The sequence below is a fragment of the Corticium candelabrum genome, chromosome 22 (genome assembly GCF_963422355.1).
Source record: "Corticium candelabrum chromosome 22, ooCorCand1.1, whole genome shotgun sequence".
Classification (NCBI taxonomy): domain Eukaryota; kingdom Metazoa; phylum Porifera; class Homoscleromorpha; order Homosclerophorida; family Plakinidae; genus Corticium; species Corticium candelabrum.
Genome location: NC_085106.1, coordinates 3,606,747 through 3,622,627, shown reverse-complemented (window position 1 = coordinate 3,622,627; position 15,881 = coordinate 3,606,747). Strand labels below are relative to the sequence as shown.

The 15,881-nt window shown below is 44.2% G+C and overlaps 4 protein-coding genes across 6 annotated transcripts in view; all 4 read right to left on the bottom strand.

Annotated features, from left to right (window-relative positions):
- The window catches only part of LOC134197728 (protocadherin Fat 4-like), a 32,968-nt gene extending 23,645 nt beyond the window's left edge, over positions 1–9,323 (bottom strand). The window contains exons 1-10 of the mRNA XM_062667075.1: positions 9,251–9,323; positions 3,551–3,616; positions 3,275–3,420; positions 3,139–3,204; positions 2,988–3,071; positions 2,825–2,923; positions 1,842–1,946; positions 1,634–1,777; positions 727–917; positions 378–517 (exon numbers count right to left, since the gene is read on the bottom strand). Of these exons, the coding sequence (XP_062523059.1) occupies positions 378–517; positions 727–917; positions 1,634–1,777; positions 1,842–1,946; positions 2,825–2,923; positions 2,988–3,071; positions 3,139–3,204; positions 3,275–3,420; positions 3,551–3,616; positions 9,251–9,314 (1,105 nt within the window). The 5' untranslated portion in view covers positions 9,315–9,323. The remainder of the gene's footprint in view (positions 1–377; positions 518–726; positions 918–1,633; positions 1,778–1,841; positions 1,947–2,824; positions 2,924–2,987; positions 3,072–3,138; positions 3,205–3,274; positions 3,421–3,550; positions 3,617–9,250) is intronic.
- On the bottom strand, positions 328–1,204 carry LOC134196968 (cadherin-23-like). Its single transcript, XM_062666196.1, has 2 exons — positions 727–1,204; positions 328–517 (listed from the first exon to the last, which is right to left on the bottom strand). Exons 1-2 carry the CDS (start codon positions 930–932, stop codon positions 370–372), a joined length of 354 nt encoding a protein of 117 aa, XP_062522180.1. The 5' UTR covers positions 933–1,204; the 3' UTR covers positions 328–369.
- Positions 9,324–10,354: 1,031 nt separating the features above from the next.
- LOC134197450 (DNA repair protein complementing XP-C cells-like) lies at positions 10,355–13,798 on the bottom strand. 3 transcript variants are annotated; one of them, XM_062666780.1, is made up of 5 exons: positions 13,653–13,798; positions 12,651–12,879; positions 12,501–12,590; positions 10,886–11,211; positions 10,355–10,821 (listed from the first exon to the last, which is right to left on the bottom strand). In XM_062666780.1, exons 1-4 carry the CDS (start codon positions 13,658–13,660, stop codon positions 11,182–11,184), a joined length of 357 nt encoding a protein of 118 aa, XP_062522764.1. In that variant the 5' UTR covers positions 13,661–13,798; the 3' UTR covers positions 10,355–10,821; positions 10,886–11,181. The 3 variants fall into 3 exon arrangements, with proteins under 3 accessions (XP_062522764.1, XP_062522765.1, XP_062522763.1); XM_062666781.1 differs by lacking the exons at positions 10,355–10,821; positions 10,886–11,211 and having other exon boundaries at positions 12,123–12,590; positions 12,651–12,740; positions 12,801–12,879; XM_062666779.1 differs by lacking the exons at positions 10,355–10,821; positions 10,886–11,211 and having other exon boundaries at positions 12,123–12,590.
- Positions 13,799–14,642: 844 nt separating this feature from the next.
- Positions 14,643–15,881, bottom strand: part of LOC134197481 (protocadherin-11 X-linked-like) — a 2,601-nt gene continuing 1,362 nt past the window's right edge. Inside the window, exons 5-6 of the mRNA XM_062666809.1 lie at positions 15,604–15,850; positions 14,643–15,542 (exon numbers count right to left, since the gene is read on the bottom strand). Coding sequence (XP_062522793.1) covers positions 14,862–15,542; positions 15,604–15,850 — 928 coding nt within the window. The 3' untranslated portion in view covers positions 14,643–14,861. The remainder of the gene's footprint in view (positions 15,543–15,603; positions 15,851–15,881) is intronic.

The window sequence follows — 15,881 nt, the reverse complement described above, 5'->3', positions numbered from 1 at the left end:
CACACACACACACACACACACACACACACACACACACACACACACACACACACACACACACACACACACACACACACACACACACACACACACACACACACACACACACACACACACACACACACACACACACACACACACATACACACACACACACACACACACACACACACACACACACACACACACACATACACACACACACACACACACACACACACACACACACACACACACAAACACACACACACACACACACACACACACACAAACACACACACACACACACACACAAACACACACACACACACACACACACACACACACACACACACACACACACACACACACACACAAACAGCTTGCTGCTTATAAACTGAGTGTTCTCACCGAAAATATTGCAACTGGAGTGCCAACAGGACTGTTTTCAACGATTTTGAAGGTAATAGGCTTGTCAAGCTGTGGATGATTATCATTGATGTCATTCACGGCAATATTCACAACTGCCGAATGTGTCCTGCAATAGAGTAAACAGTAAAATGACAAAGTAGTGAACTAAATGCCTCTACAGAATCAGGAAAATTTAGATACCGCGTAATTAATTTAGTATGCAAACAATTAATCACTCTAGATACCAGCCTTCAAAACAAATTAAATAACACACGCTACTGTCTAACTACGTGTAGTTCAAAGACCCACAACAACAGAATTGCAAATCTTGCTTACCACTCTTCTGGTCCTCTATCTTTAGCTTGTACAATGAGACGGTATGAATTCCGCTGCTCACGATCTAGCACCTTTGTGTTCCTGATCTCACCAGTCTTGTTGTTAATGTCAAAGCGGTTATCGACACTTCCATCAATAATCGAGTATAACAGTTCGCCAAACAGTCCAATATCATTATCAGTGGCTGTTACCTGCAAACACAACATCAGCACCTAGAAGACAACTAATAACCTCTGTGCATTACAGTTTTCTCACCAGCAGTTTCCCAACTAGCACAACGCTAATTAAATTATGACGTCAATGACTAGTTAAATAAACGTGGCTTTTCCTTTGCAATTTTTTAAACATTTAATTGAGATTGCTGCCCAACTGAACACTTCCTGTCATGCGTAAACTATACCACCATTTACTAGAACTGAAACACCACCATCAACTGCAACGATTTAGATGCACTCATCTTACACACCAATACAATGGCCTGACTACAGTTCCGGCAGGCAAGACCCATAGTATTTGTGAGAGTTGGAGACGTGCCATTGATTTATCCTAAAATACCAATAAAGAGCGCATTCCAACTGTGACACAGCACAAATGTATACCCATGCAACCAGATCAGCATTTATAGCAACAAGGACAAGAAAAAGTAGCTGCACGGAGATGCTATAGGCTTGGCACGTACAGTTTCTACAAATTAGTACTCTGCTTTAAAATCTTACTGCGGCCCATGAATGTGTGACCAGAAAGTCGTGCAATTCTTTCCTCAACCAGTCCCTCTCCCAGCCAGCAAATGCGCCAGCATTGTCGTCTCGGGAGAGAACACAGCATTATCATAATCAAATTTGAAACGAAGACAAATCACACACGATGCAAATCATTATGTTAGTCTTCGCACCCTTAGTAGATTTACCTTTAGTATTAAAGTGTCTACAGATGTCCCTTCATCTTGATTTACAGCAAACTCAGTTTCCTGAAACACTGGTTTGTTGTCATTGATGTTAGTAACGTGTATGACAACACTGGTTGTATTAGAACGAACTGGCTTCCCCAAATCCTTCAAATACAATTAATATCAATTGCACTATACTTTTCTATCAATCAAGACAGAAGAAGCCTACAGAAACTTGAACAGTTAACTCGTAACCATCTGGCTGTGACTCATAGTCTAATGACTTCACGAGCGTGATAGCACCGTCACGAGGAGAAATACTAAGGTAGCCGCCCTATAATAACAAAGAAACAATATTGTTACCGTTCACCAGTGCGTGCTTAGGCTCGAGTGTCCAGCCGGTCATCTCCCCCCGCGGCGGAGATAGACCGGCTGGAGACATTCGCCACTCAAAGGAAACCACTGCTTCTCTATCCTCCAATCAGGATTTTACACGTTTGGTTAGTGTTTGTGCATGCACGTGTATTTACGATAACTGCTGATAGCAATGCCCGTCGCTATTGGCTCTCTACTAATGACTTTGTAACTGAGTAGTCAATTGTTTTTACCGTCTGGTATCGCATTTCGTTAGCGTGTGAGCTACACCTGCATGTCGTCTTCTCTTTGTCTTCCTTTTCGTACTTGGAGGACTAGGCAGCGCATGCAAAACAACTTCTAGTCACTCACGGTGTCGTACGTTGCATGCATTGAACGAGTAGACCATCTACAAAGCGTGGTATTTGCACTCAACGCAGGGCGACGTGCAGAGCTATGATTTGCGTACATTGCGGTCGATCTTTGGTGGGTTTCGTGGTAAACTTTGTGTCTAACGATCTTAGAACGAGAGACAGACAACGAGAAGAGCTGGAAAGAGTAGACATGTTGTTCGTAGACTTGGATGGCACGTGTCGAGAGTACACGTACTTGCGTCAGAGCGAAATTACATTAGCAAAGAGCCAATAGCGACGTACATCCCTATCGAGGATGCACAAACATTGAACGGCACTATGATTGGAGGAAAGAGAGTCGGCGATTTGTTTGAGTGGCGAATGTCTCCAACCGGTCTTTCTCCGCCGCGGGGGGGAGATGACCGGCTGGACACTCGAGCCTAGTGCGTGCTAAGTTACTGTACAGACGCAGCAAACTCATCTAAATACATACAATAAATCTTACTTTGTTGCCTTTTGTGATTTCGTACCAGACGTCACGGTTTTCATTTTTATCAGCATCTGTTGCGGTCACGCGTTGAACAATACTGCCAATGTCGGTGTTCTAAAAATCAAAGACAGCTAGGGTAGCAAGATAGAAAAGAATAAACCACAAACGTGTACGTTACCTCGGGCAATGTTACCGAGTAAGGTGTGTTTACAAAAGTGGGAGTATTATCATTCTTATCAGTAATCACGACGCTAAAAGAGTCCTGTACGTGACACATCGACAAAAGGCATAAATATTACATCACGCTTGCATATATACAGTCATATTACTTCGGATGGTTCATTGACGCCGTCTGATACCTTAACTGTAAATCGCAGAACGTCAATCTTAAGACTCTACACATGCAGCAATGACGTGCACAGCTGTAGTGAATGACAAGTGAGTGATTTACAATGTGTCGTATACCTCTCGATCAAATTGACTGATAGCAGTAACAACGCCATTGGTGTTGTTAATGGCGAAGTACTCAGAATCAAATCCGTTGACCAACGTGTAAGTCAACGTGTCGTTCGAATCGTGGTCTGTAGCATTGACTTGAAGCACCACGGCACCTGAAAATACAAGATGCACTGGTAGAACAACGCGCCTTATTCAATAACTCAGAATGCTTTAGTCCCAAGCCGCCCTGTGCTCCGTAGACTCGTGCACAAACGATTGCACAAAATGACACTTTGATCATACCGACTTTGTTATTCTCTGCAAACTCCGTGTGGCAAAGCGACTTTGACAAAACCGGAGGAGAATTGTCTACACATCAAGAAGCGACAAATGATTAGAATCGTGCAGGACCCCTTTATCTTGTCTAAAACTCATCGATACGATGCTGTACAGCGAGTCTATTTTCGGTCGATCACCAAGGGCTTACTGGTGTAATGGTCAGAGACTCTATAGCTAGCAAATCACCACTAAACAACAACCGCGAAAACACACACGTAAAAAAACTTTCAATCACTCCAGACCATTGACGTAAAAACCACGGTGGCCACTGGGGCCATGTGGGCCATGCTCCCAATCAGCAGCCTATGGTTACTATATATAAAGTAGGTTATCGCGAAAACGAGGAGCTTCAATAGACGATTCCGGGACGAGTGCAAAACACTTGCGCGCAGACATCCTGGGTACACGAGGCTCCTCTTGCCGTTTGGCCTTCTACCTGTATGCCATTCCTACGCCACTGCAGACCCTGAGTTACTATTCGAGCATACGTTTTAACTGTCCCGGATATGTTCGCTACATACATTACCTCTTCCTCCTAAAGTTAGAACTTGAGCAACATCAAAACGAGAACACAACACAACACAACAGCCATTCAACTTAGAAACGCCATAGGTCGAATCTTTTAGGTAGTTTCGCACCCGCTGAGAGTGTTGAATCGGTGGTGACAGACTGGTATACGCTTCCTCGGAAGAGATCGTTTGGTCTTTTGCCTTGTCGATGCGGGCTCTGCTGGGAAGCTCACCGATGAGTCTGCTATCGCTGGTGTGTCGCTTCAGTCTGACACAGTGCTTCCACCCTGTTCGCGAGTTGATTTGAGGACTTGACGCTCCGTTGTGCGGCTCTCTGATTCTGGACCTAGGTACCGATGTCAGAGTTGGTCCACGTGCTTCCTGACCATACTATTAATGTTGTCCAAATTGCATTTGTGAGAGACTGGCCCTGTTATCTGTACAACTTCACCCGGAACCCACGCTCGCCCTGCCGTACAGTTTCAGGCGTAAATAGTGTCTCTCCTTGATTGAAAGTTTGCTGTTTCGTGTGCTGGTCATGGTGTCGCTTCCTGCTGCTGTTGATGTTGCCGCACGTGGTCTGCCAACCGCGGGTGAATCTGGTCCAAACGAGTCTTAAGTTTTCTACCCATGAGAAGCTTTGAGGGTGGTAATTCTGTGGTTGCATGGGGCGTAACCCTATTTACCTAAAGAACCGGGCAATTTTGGCGTCAAGTGTTCCACCCGTTTGTTTCCTCAGTCTGCTTTTGAAAGCCGTGACCGATAGCTCAGCCAGTCCGTTTGATGCAGGGTGGTAAGGCAGCACCCTAACATGGCGGATGCCGTTACGTGCAAAAAACTCGGTGAACGTACGTCCCGTGAGGCTGGGCCCATTATCAGAAACCATAAAGTGGGGCAAACCATGGACAGCGAACATCTCTCGCAGCTTCTCTACCGTTACCTCTGAAGTGGCCTGTTTCATCGTACGCAGTACTTCCATCCATTTAGAGTCTGCATCCACCACAATGAGGAACATCTCCTATCCAAGGGCCCGCATAGTCAATGTGTAGGCGCGACAAGGACTCCTGTGGCCATTCCCAAGAATGCAGAGAAGCAGCTGCCAGCTTGGGCTGGTCCAACTGGCACTATCCGCACTGTTCAACTGTGGCAGTTATTTATGTGTCTATAGAGGGCCGCCACATCAATGCCTGGGCCAACCCTTTCATGCACTTTACACTGGGATGAGCTGATGTAACTCCTGTAGCATTTGCCTTTGGACTGTGAGCATAATGACCACTCTGAGTCCCCATAGAAAGCAACCCTCCTCCACAGACAGTTTGTATAGCCTTGCCCAGTAAGGTTTCACGTTTTTCGCCATTATATGGCCGGCCATCCCACCCGGGTGAATTCCAGCACTAGGAAAAGTACAAGATCCTGTGCAGTCAACTCTCTTATTTGGGCACTGGTCACTGGCAAGGCTTCCAGCTGATCCATCAGGTGTACCACTTCTCTGGAAAAAGTCAACAGAAGGGCCTTCAGGTAGGGACAACTGGATAAGGGCCATCTGTGTTTGTATGACTTGTACCTGCTTCATACTAAAAGGTGTACTTGTACCCTGCTAAGAGCAAAGCCCATCTTTATATGCGGGCAGAGGCTCTGTGGGATTGCAATACCCTCAATAGACCCACCGAGGGCTTGTGATCTGAAATCAAGGAGAATGAGTGGCCGCACACGTAGTGGCGGGTGGTACTTCTTCACTCTTTAAACCACGGTTAAAGCCTCCTCATCTAGCTGGGAATAGTTCTGCTCGGCTGCTGACAATGAGCGAGATGCAAAGGCAATGGGACGTTCATCTCCGTTGACTAGCCGATGGGATAGTACAGCACCAATACCCTTTGGAGAGGTATCACACACAAGAATCACTGGCAGCGTTGAATTAAAGTGTGTTAAACCCGTGATGAAGTAGTACGAAGTTCCTTGCATCCGACGAAAGCGTCCTCCTGTGTCTTGGTCCATTACCATGCTGTTCCTTTGTTAATTAAGCAGAGAATATAGCGGTGCCAGAACAGAGGCCCGATGAGGAAAAAAACTGTCATAATATGTGAGTTTACCCAAATAGGCTTTCAACTCAGGGGTTTCAGTTGATGTCGGGGCTTCCTGGATAGCTTTTAACTTGTCCTTTGTGGGTTGCAACTCCTGAGCACAAATTCTGTGCCCACGATAAATGACCTCCTTTTTCATAAATCTGTACTTGTCACGTTTCACTCAGAACCCTGCCTTTTGGAGACGTTTGAGGACCTCTTCCAGGAGCTGAAGGTTCTCCTTTCTGATTCTTCTTTCCGTGTAGTGGTTTACATGGACCTAGATCGTCCAGGTACACCACCACACCATATAGGCACTGCAACAACTTTTCCATTACCCGTTCGAAAATGGCGGGGCTGAATGGACACCAAATGATAAACGGTGAAATCTAAATAGCTCCTTGTGGGTGTTGATGGTAACACACTCCTGCAATATTTCATCAAGCACTACTTGCTGGTATGCCTGGCTGAAATCTAATTTGCTGTAAGTTTGCCCTCCTGCCAACTTAGAAAAATGGTCATTGATGTCTGGCAGTGGGTACTTATCTAGTTGACTGACTTGATTCATTGCCAGTTTGTAATCTCCACAAACTCTCAGATACCCATCGGCTTTGATTACTGCCACCACAGGCGCTGCCAAGTTAGAGAATGGTCCAGGTAAAATGATGCTCTGTTCTTGCATTTTACATAAATACTCTTCCAGTTTCTCTCTAAATGCATATGGCACCTTGCCAGCTTTGAAGAACTAAGGTGGTGTTTTTGGATAATTATGGATTGTGGCTTGAATCCCACGCAAATCCCTTAATTCATCTTTGAAAAAATTTAGGCATTTACCCAAAATACGGTCTAATCCCAGTCCCGACTTACCTGGAAGATTTTTCCCAATCCAGGCGAATGTGTGGTAGTCCGCCTCGACCCAGAAGGGTGGTCCTTTCTCCTGCGCAACATGCAACTGCAAGGCCTGAGGCTTGTCCCATGCTTTTGCCTTGACTTGAACTGGTAACACGACCAGTATGAAAATGGCCTCCCCTCCACATGCCCTCCCCTCCACATGCCCTCCCTCCACATGCCCTCCCTCAACATGCCCTCCTCTCTACATGCCCTCAATACTGTGGGAGTGCCTCGCAGTGGTGGGTTGGGACCCAATATCTTCCTGTAGGTCTCCTCAGAGATGACAGAGCAAGACGCACTCGTATCCAACTACATCTCTAGCTGTGTCCCATTTAGTGATAACTAAGTTTTAATGGCAGTTTGCTTTCCTTCGTTGAGTCTGTAACTGTATTCCAAACTCGTTTCATCTTTTTTTGTGCTGCTGAGAATCGATTTCAAGGGTGTGGGTAGCTCGTACTGGCTTTGATGAGACTGCCTGTTCAGATGTTCCCTTTGATCTGCACGCATTTGCTGCGTGCCCAGTTTCTTAAAGAAAAACAATGTGTTTTAAACCCACAACTGGCTGAGTTGCGGTCAGATTCACCGCAACGGCAACAAGGTGGCTCTTCTTGTGGCGTTTCTGAACGTACTGAACCTAGTGGTCCGCAGTAATACAGCGTTACTGCAACCCAATTTAATTTCTTCGTGTTTTCTTTGCATCTTCCCTGGCTCACGCTATGTCCCCATGCATGCTCTACCAAAGTAAGATCCCCTTACGCCAGCAGGCGTAGTTGGATACGCTCGTCCGCAACGCCACACACCAGGCGATCCCAGAGCGTGTATTCCAATGATTCCCCGAATTCACAATATTCTCAAAGCTCCCGAAGCGAAGATACGTATACAGAGAGAGAGACACCTGATCGGCGAACATGGCTGTTGAACCGCAGCCGTTGCAGCGTGACCGAAGGACGTGCATTATGATGCTTACTGAGAACGTCACAAAGCTCTTGAAAAGACTTGTCCCCAGGTTAGCTAGAAGCTACGAGGCTGCGCAGGAATTTGTACGTTTTGGCGCGCCAACTGCTTGAAAGAAAGATTGCCCGCTTCTGACCATTGCCCTAAATACCGTTGGCTGCGAAGTAGGACGTCATGCGTTCAGCGTAATGATTCTAATCATCCGTGTGCTCGTCAAACGAGTCCAAACGTCCAAAAACCAGTCCGCCGATAAAAGAGGACACGCCTCTGTGGACACCTGCGCGTCACTTGTCCCGGTCGTAGAACACTACCCGCTTTAGATTCTGTCATCCTTGTGGCCAAATGTAATGATCAGATACTCTACAGCTAGCAGATCACCACGGAGCAACAATCGCGAAAACACACACGTGAACAACGTACCCTCTAACTGTCCCGGTTATGTCCGCTACATACTACACCTAGAGTTTATTAAATTTCAAAAGTAATTTGTTCAAAATTTCTTTTTAAAAGACTATTTGTTTGCACCTTATCAGCAGTGGATCAGCACTTTCTAATTGTTTTGGATAAATGCAAATGCCAACGTCCTGCTTGACGGTGCCTGTCACGTGCCATGATAATTTGCATACGTTCCCCTAGTTATAAATTTAGATACATGATTCGATGAGCAGAAATCGAGTCACTGCGACCTGCTGCTTCTTCGTTTGTACATGTGTTTGGCTGAATATGAAAGACGCAGTCATCACCACGTTGTAGATTGCAATTTCGCGAATCAGAGGAGGCATTAGCAGTGGACGTGTCGAAAGTAGGCGAGGTAAACAAAGGAAACATAATATTGCCAAGCGTTCGATTAGCTAAAATATATCTGCAGAGTTTTCTATTCACCTCGAAATTATTCCTTGCTTCTAACCTGCAACTGTCACTATAGATATACTTAGAATACACATCTCTATAGTCCACCATATCCTAGCTCACGAGACCTTGCTGACTCCCACCTTGACTGCCAGTTGGGGAAATTTTCTTCCATGTTAATTTCGTGACGGCTTTGAAAACTAACGCCACGTAACAAGCGTGGCGTTACGAATCGAACAACAACTAACGATTTTGAAAACCAACCAAGCCCCAGATGACTGCCCGAAACTAATTAGTCCGCTAGAACCAAATAGTCGCCGTGTACAGATGTGACTTCTACTAATCGTTCATCAACGCTTTAAATGCATGCAAGTGCTACAGATCGAAAACTCTATAGTTACCTTGTGCTTGCCCACTGCTAGAGAGCGGTCCGAACACGATTGAGACTGCAAGAATAAGCAGCATCAATCTACCTTCCTGCGCCATGGCAAAAACAAGAATAACGAGTTATGCAAACCGGGTCAGGCTGGATTAGGCTAACGCGCAGTAAACAGCTTTTAGTTCTACGTACAGTTCCAGGTTATACTATCTACTTGCACTTCGTACTTGAACAGCGGACAACGCTGTTCATTTGTCTAGCGCTTTCTAGTCAGTAATAGAGGACAAAAATGTACATCAAACATGACGGTCCGTCGACACAACAGCGACTAGAGTTAATTCATGCACCCCGATTATACCAACGCGAGATACTACGTACAACAGTGTACAGTACTGTCAGTGCTGTACACTGTTGCACGCTGTACACCTGTTCCAGCACGCCACGTAACAAGCTTGTGATCTTGACTTTTCACGGATAATTTCAATTTGTTTACTTACACATGGCTCTTTCGTGTCGGTGTGAAAGTCTTTGCGAAGGTCACAGAGACGGATCATACATATGTGGATATGTTGAGAGCCAATCATCCCTCGAAGCTCTCCTCGACGCCCATCAGTGTGCCATGACGTCCACCTTCATTACAAGAACTTCTAGGGTTGGAGCAATTTGCAGAGACCTCCTTCAAGAGACAAAGTTTGATTTGGAGACAATGCCAAAAATCTTGTTTTCTTCTAAAGGAGAAGTCAATTATGATGGAACACCATTCTGTGTGGGTGGAACGAAGAGACTAAATTGTATGTTTGGACCTGATTAGCAAAAAGCCAAGAAAGAAGAAACAGAAAGAGTAGAGAAGAAAAGGTTCCTTCAAACTACTAAAAAAGCTGTCAGGCAAGCATAAATATCCGCCATATAATCAGATTTCCATCATTTAAATTGAGCCATCAAAGTGCTAGCACTACCTCTGCATTTAAAAAAGAAAGGGCTGATAGCATCAGCAAGTTGCAGGCATCATTCAAAGCAGGTTCTGTTGAGCTTAATTAAACATAGATTTTACGTTACCTTGCCTGATGTTCAAGCTCATTCAAATCACAGTTGTGAAGGAGCAGCTGGTTATGCACAGATTCTGCATTCTTTAGTTATCCAGGAAATAAAATTAATTGTTTACTGTGGTATCACAAAAGTGAGAGACGTCCGATCTTCTCTAAAAAGATTTGTCCAAACAAAGCTAACTATAGCAGGGGGCATCAAACCGAATGAGACTAACAGAGATTTCTATCCAACAGGCAATGACATCAAAAATCACATCTACCTAGTCTAGCAGGGTCTCAAGCTCTCCAACATAGATCAAGAAAACTTGCACTTAAAAAATTAAGCAGTGGGAACCAGAGTCTGCAAGTGCTAAGCTTTTCTTCCAGCCTTTCAAAAAGGCCAAAATTTCCATCAAACAGGTTCTTTCTGATACCAAATCACAATTCAAGTCACTGCAGGGTCATTCATCTGATGATAGTAAGCAGAGTTGCTGTATGTACACCAGGGACCTTGGCAACTGAATTTACTCACACGGTATGGCAACATCATCTGTCTAATAGACACCACCTACAAAATAACAAAGTATGATTTGGCATTGCTTCATATTTGCGTAAAAACTAACGTGAATTACATGGTGGTCGCTGACTTTATTGTTCAATACGAACGAGTGGAGCAGATAACCGAGGCACTGTCAGTACTGTATTCGTGGAGTCCAATGTGGAAGCCTAGATTTTGAATTAGTGACTATTCTGAGCCACAGATAGCTGCTCTCAACTTTGCATTTCCTGAGTCCACTGTCTACCTCTGCGACTTTCACAGGGAGCAGGCTTGGTCAAGATGGACGAGAGACAGTAAGTATGGTCTCACTGCTGAAAGCAGCGAAACTCTGTTATTCCACCTCAGTAGGATGGCTTACGCTCCACCATGTTATGAGCAAGACAAAGCAATAGACAATTTCTACAAAGACGAAGAAAAAAGCTGAAAGAAAGTGGTGTATGGCAACACAAACAAGTTGAGGCGTGGCTATCAAGAAAATGGTTAACATTCCTGAGATGGGATAACTTGTAACAAGTGCACATGCACGCACACACACACACACACACACACACACACACACACACACACACACACACACACACACACACACACAATATGAAATATATAAACATACAAAATGATGTTTAATGATCTTGGTATCTCTTTTCGTACAGTGGTGCAAAAGACAGAACACTTAAAACTTAAAACGAGCATGCCAAGTGTAAAACAATAGTAATTGCTGTATAAATGTCTGTAAAACAGATCGAATCAATAAAGGAAACAAAATTCTAAAATTCCGATTTACTGTAACAGGGGCGTAGGAAGTAAATGAAAACCGGTCCGGCCTAGCGCGCGCTAGTGGGCTGGACAATGTAGCGCACGCTAGTAGATGGGCGGGACAACTTTAAGACAGACAACTACTTCGACAACTTGCTAGACTCCTAATCTCACAGGTCTGCTCCTGATTATAGATGCGGCGGCTCTGAGATGAACGGGTTTTTTTAGCGGCCTCGGACCTCCGTGCATTACCTGCACACATCTTAGCCTCGCATCGGCTGGGTCTCCGAGCCTGTACAGTACCTTCAACTGACGTCTGGAGAACGCAAGGCCGACGCACAAAGTACTGCATGAGCAGAAATATATTACTTATTTAATCGGCTATACCCTTAAAACGGAAGTTGATGCCATTGAGCGTCTGGCGAAAGTGCATATTTCAAAAACCGGTCCGGCCATGGCCGGACCGGTCGGACTGGACGCTACGCCACTGTGTAAGGCAACCTTTGTTGCCACCACATACCACCTGCTAGCACCAGTATACTATATGTTAACATACTGACCTTGACGACACTAGATATTGTAACTTGCTAATTTGCTACAAATATTGCAGGCAGAAATTTCTAGTGTCCTTATATTGCTATAAAGATGTTGACTCCACACAATTAGTTAGTTAAAAACTTAACTAGAAATTCAAACACTGATAGATGTACTGATACTCATACTGAGATGTATGAGGCAAGTTCAATAAATCATAATAAATAGCCAAGATGCAACATACAATAGCTACAATCTTCAAACAACGCATGTTTAATAATGAAAGACTAAAAGAACTTAGTACTTGAACACATCGTAACAAGTAACATTACACAGCAAACGAGCTTATTCATAAAACAAACTTAGTAAACAACCGGTGGTAACTTAAGACAACCTACTGTATCTTTATCCTTATCTGCATTTGAAAGCATCAACTTTGATGTACTGACTGCCTCAATACTCGCTGTGTCTGCAACCTTGCTGTCATCCTGCAGTGACACAACCATTAAAAACCAATAAATACCACTTGGTCATCTCAGCATCAATACTTGCAAGTCATATTTTCTTTTTAATCGTTCTTGAATAAGTAGCCCCTTGATCAGTTTACGCCGACGACCAATTACAATTTTCTCGTGTTTCTCCAGAAAAGAGTGACAAGAAGGGTAGAAAACTAAAGTGGCAGCATTCGCATTCAGTACCTCTGCTGCTTTTCTCTCGATTTCCTCCTGCTGCTGCTCCCATGCCTCAAACCCCTTAGCTATAATGATGCCGTCAAACCTGCAAGGCAATACACTAAAGTGAAAACAAAAAAAATTGTTAAAAAATTACACAACACATGCGCAAACTAACAAACAGTGCATATCACTCAACAAAGATAACGTATACTAGATGATTGAAGCCCCTATGCATGTCCCATCCAACCATTGCAAGAGCATAGTCAATGTCCAACTTCTTCGCAACCTTATAAATGTTTGGAACTAGAAAGAGTAAATGTGATAAAATATGACGTTACTTATACACTAAAACAGACAAGACAACTGACTCTGTACATGTGTAGCACCTACAGGAAGCATACAAGGTAGAAATAATTCAAGATTTCCATATGCATTTCGTGGCACCTTACCCTGTCGAAGACAACACACACAAACGAGATGAAAATACTGCATTAGACTGTGCCTCAATTTGCTCCACTAAAAAATGATTTCGTGTAACTACCCATGTTTAGAACCTAAAACCGACTATGGAGTATATATAGCCTCGTTCCAAAGCCCTCGTGAGTGGCGGGAAAAGAAAGCCTGGGTATGAGGCTATGGAGTATAGTGCCACAATAATAGATGGCATGTTGGTACTAAAAATTAAAAGATAGAAAAACTTACCAAACTATGACAAGCAAGTCACTCTCTTCTCTTGGTAACGTTTCATGCTATCTGTCAAGACCTATCCACACTAGACCTGAATGGACTTCGATCGCGATCCGATCAGGTTAGTGAGTGTACGATCGCGACCCGATCAGGTTAGTGAGTGTACACTCTGCACTTTGAAAACAATACCTCCACATTTTTCAGTATCACGTGACTGATGACCGATGTACGTGTGGGTTCTTTGCTTGTGGAAGCTGATACAGAGACGTAAGGTGAGCGAGAACAAAGATGAGCGAGGAGAGCTAGATGTTACAACTACACTCGTAGCATAAGTGAAGGCAACGCCCACCTATTTCTAATTGAATTCAACCGATTGCGATACTACAACTTGATGTGAATTGGATTTATCGCGATTGGATCGCGATCCAGTTGCAAGCATGGACATGGCTTGACACTCCTTCAGTCATACTCTCAAAAACGATAAAATATATAAACCAGAAAACAAGCGAAAGGCCTAATGCTGCATTGCATCCATCTTTCTATAATGTATGTTATTGTCTAGCATTAAACCTAAACCGGTTCAGCTGCACTACCTCTGAAGCAATTTTTCGATAGCAAACAATGTTTTAGGTCAAAGTTCAAACAGGTTTCAGTTACATTATACATCAGACTTACATCTCTCACTGGCTCTGCCTTGTAAGGTTCTGTCTGCCATTCTTCAAATACTTCCAAACGTAACTAACTGATCGCGAAAATGCTGTGGCTCGTTCTAAATTTGTTCAAAGTCCAACAATAATCAAAATGCAACGTTATAGGTAGTAAGGTAGAGTACCGCGTTCTGTGCTCGTAGCGCAGACCGAAGTGCGCCAGAAACGGTACTCTACCCTACTACTTGTCTTCCTGGTTAGGACACAGATTGCAGTAATTAAAACTTTTGTCAAAATTCTCTAATCGCAAAAAATTAAGACCGCACAAATAGCCGGGTAGACGGTATACATCACTGTCCAAATACAAATGGTACATAGTACTACACTATGCAGTAGTCGCATAGTCGCTGGCCTGGCACTACTTTCGTGGAATTCGGTCTTTAGACTTTGAATTCCTAAGTCATGTAAACCTGTCTATACCATGAAAAAAACTGAAAAATTAATTTCCTTAGAAACTGTAGATCTTCATTTGTTGCATAATGATATATTTCATCAACCATGTAATTACCCTAGTAAAGTACATTCCTACTGCACACGATAGATTACCCGTGCACTACAAGGCTATTGACCGAAACACAGTCAAACGAAATAGTATACACACTTGTGTTGTTTGCCACGTAAAACTAAAAATGAATTCTCAACTCTAATTTGTGACATTCCTCCAAAATTGCCGCACTCCTGTTGGCTGTGGTTACAAATCCAAGACGCTAGTCACTACAACATGCAAGAAAAGTGAAGCCAGAACCGTGACGACGCCAATAGCGGCAGGTGATGCAGCGTTCTTTTTGGCATGGACAACAACTGTACTAGGAACAATAATGCCTTGGTCTGGTGTTCCCTTGTTGCCGATCACAGTTACTACTAGAGTCTCTGTCGTCGACCTAGGCTCGTGTCCTGAATCACTGGCGATCACTCTCAACGTGTAATGGCCACTCCTCAGCACCCTAGACGTCAGTTCACCCGTGTTTCGGTTTACAACAAACTTTCCTTCCCCTCCCTCCAAAGTATACGCAACTTTGCCATTGAGGCCGATGTCATCATCTCTTGCTGTTACCGTCAAGACTGTTGTTCCTAAGGGTGTATTTTCAGGCAATGAAAGAGTATCAGGAGTACTGGATTCGAAGTATGGTTGATTGTCGTTGATATCTTCAACCGTCACAGTCAGACTCGCTTTGCTTGTTCGAGGAGGCGAACCACCGTCTTCTGCTTTTAGAGTGAGGGTGAACGAATCTTGGATTTCACGATCAAGCGACGTTCTGGTAGAAATGTAGCCCGTCGAAGGGTCGATTGCAAATTTATCTTTGCCCAAGCCGTCGACTATTGCGTAGCGAACGACTCCATTGGAAGAGCTATCCTTGTCAGTTGCCGACACCTAAATGATATCAAACACTGTATGTTGTGATCGCACACATTACGACGGACAGGCAAGATACCCTCGTAATTGTCTGTCCAGGTGGTTCCTCTTCTCTTACAGTTACCTTGTAGTCGTTCTCTTCAAACAGTGGCGCGTTGTCGTTCTCGTCCAGTATGGTGATGGTAAGGTTTGCCGTGGTTTGTCGTCTCTCCGTCGTTGAATTGTCTTTGGCAACTACTAACAGGTGGTACACTTCGCTGTCAGCACCCTCGCGATCAATTGCCACTGTCGTAGTAATCACACCGCTTGCTGGGTCGATGTAAAACCTGTAGATATCTGTATATTTACCTCCAGAAA

Bases quoted from the DNA above. Each gene is read 5' to 3' on its own strand.
- LOC134196968 (XM_062666196.1), bottom strand. From the start codon at position 932: ATGTTGTGTTTGCAGGTAACAGCCACTGATAATGATATTGGACTGTTT. The intron at 518-726 runs GTAAGCAAGATT...ACTCTATTGCAG, and splicing joins GATAGAGGACCAGAAGAGTG to GACACATTCGGCAGTTGTGA.
- LOC134197450 (XM_062666779.1), bottom strand. The intron at 12,591-12,650 runs GTATTGATGCTG...GTGTCACTGCAG, and splicing joins AAAGAAAATATGACTTGCAA to GATGACAGCAAGGTTGCAGA.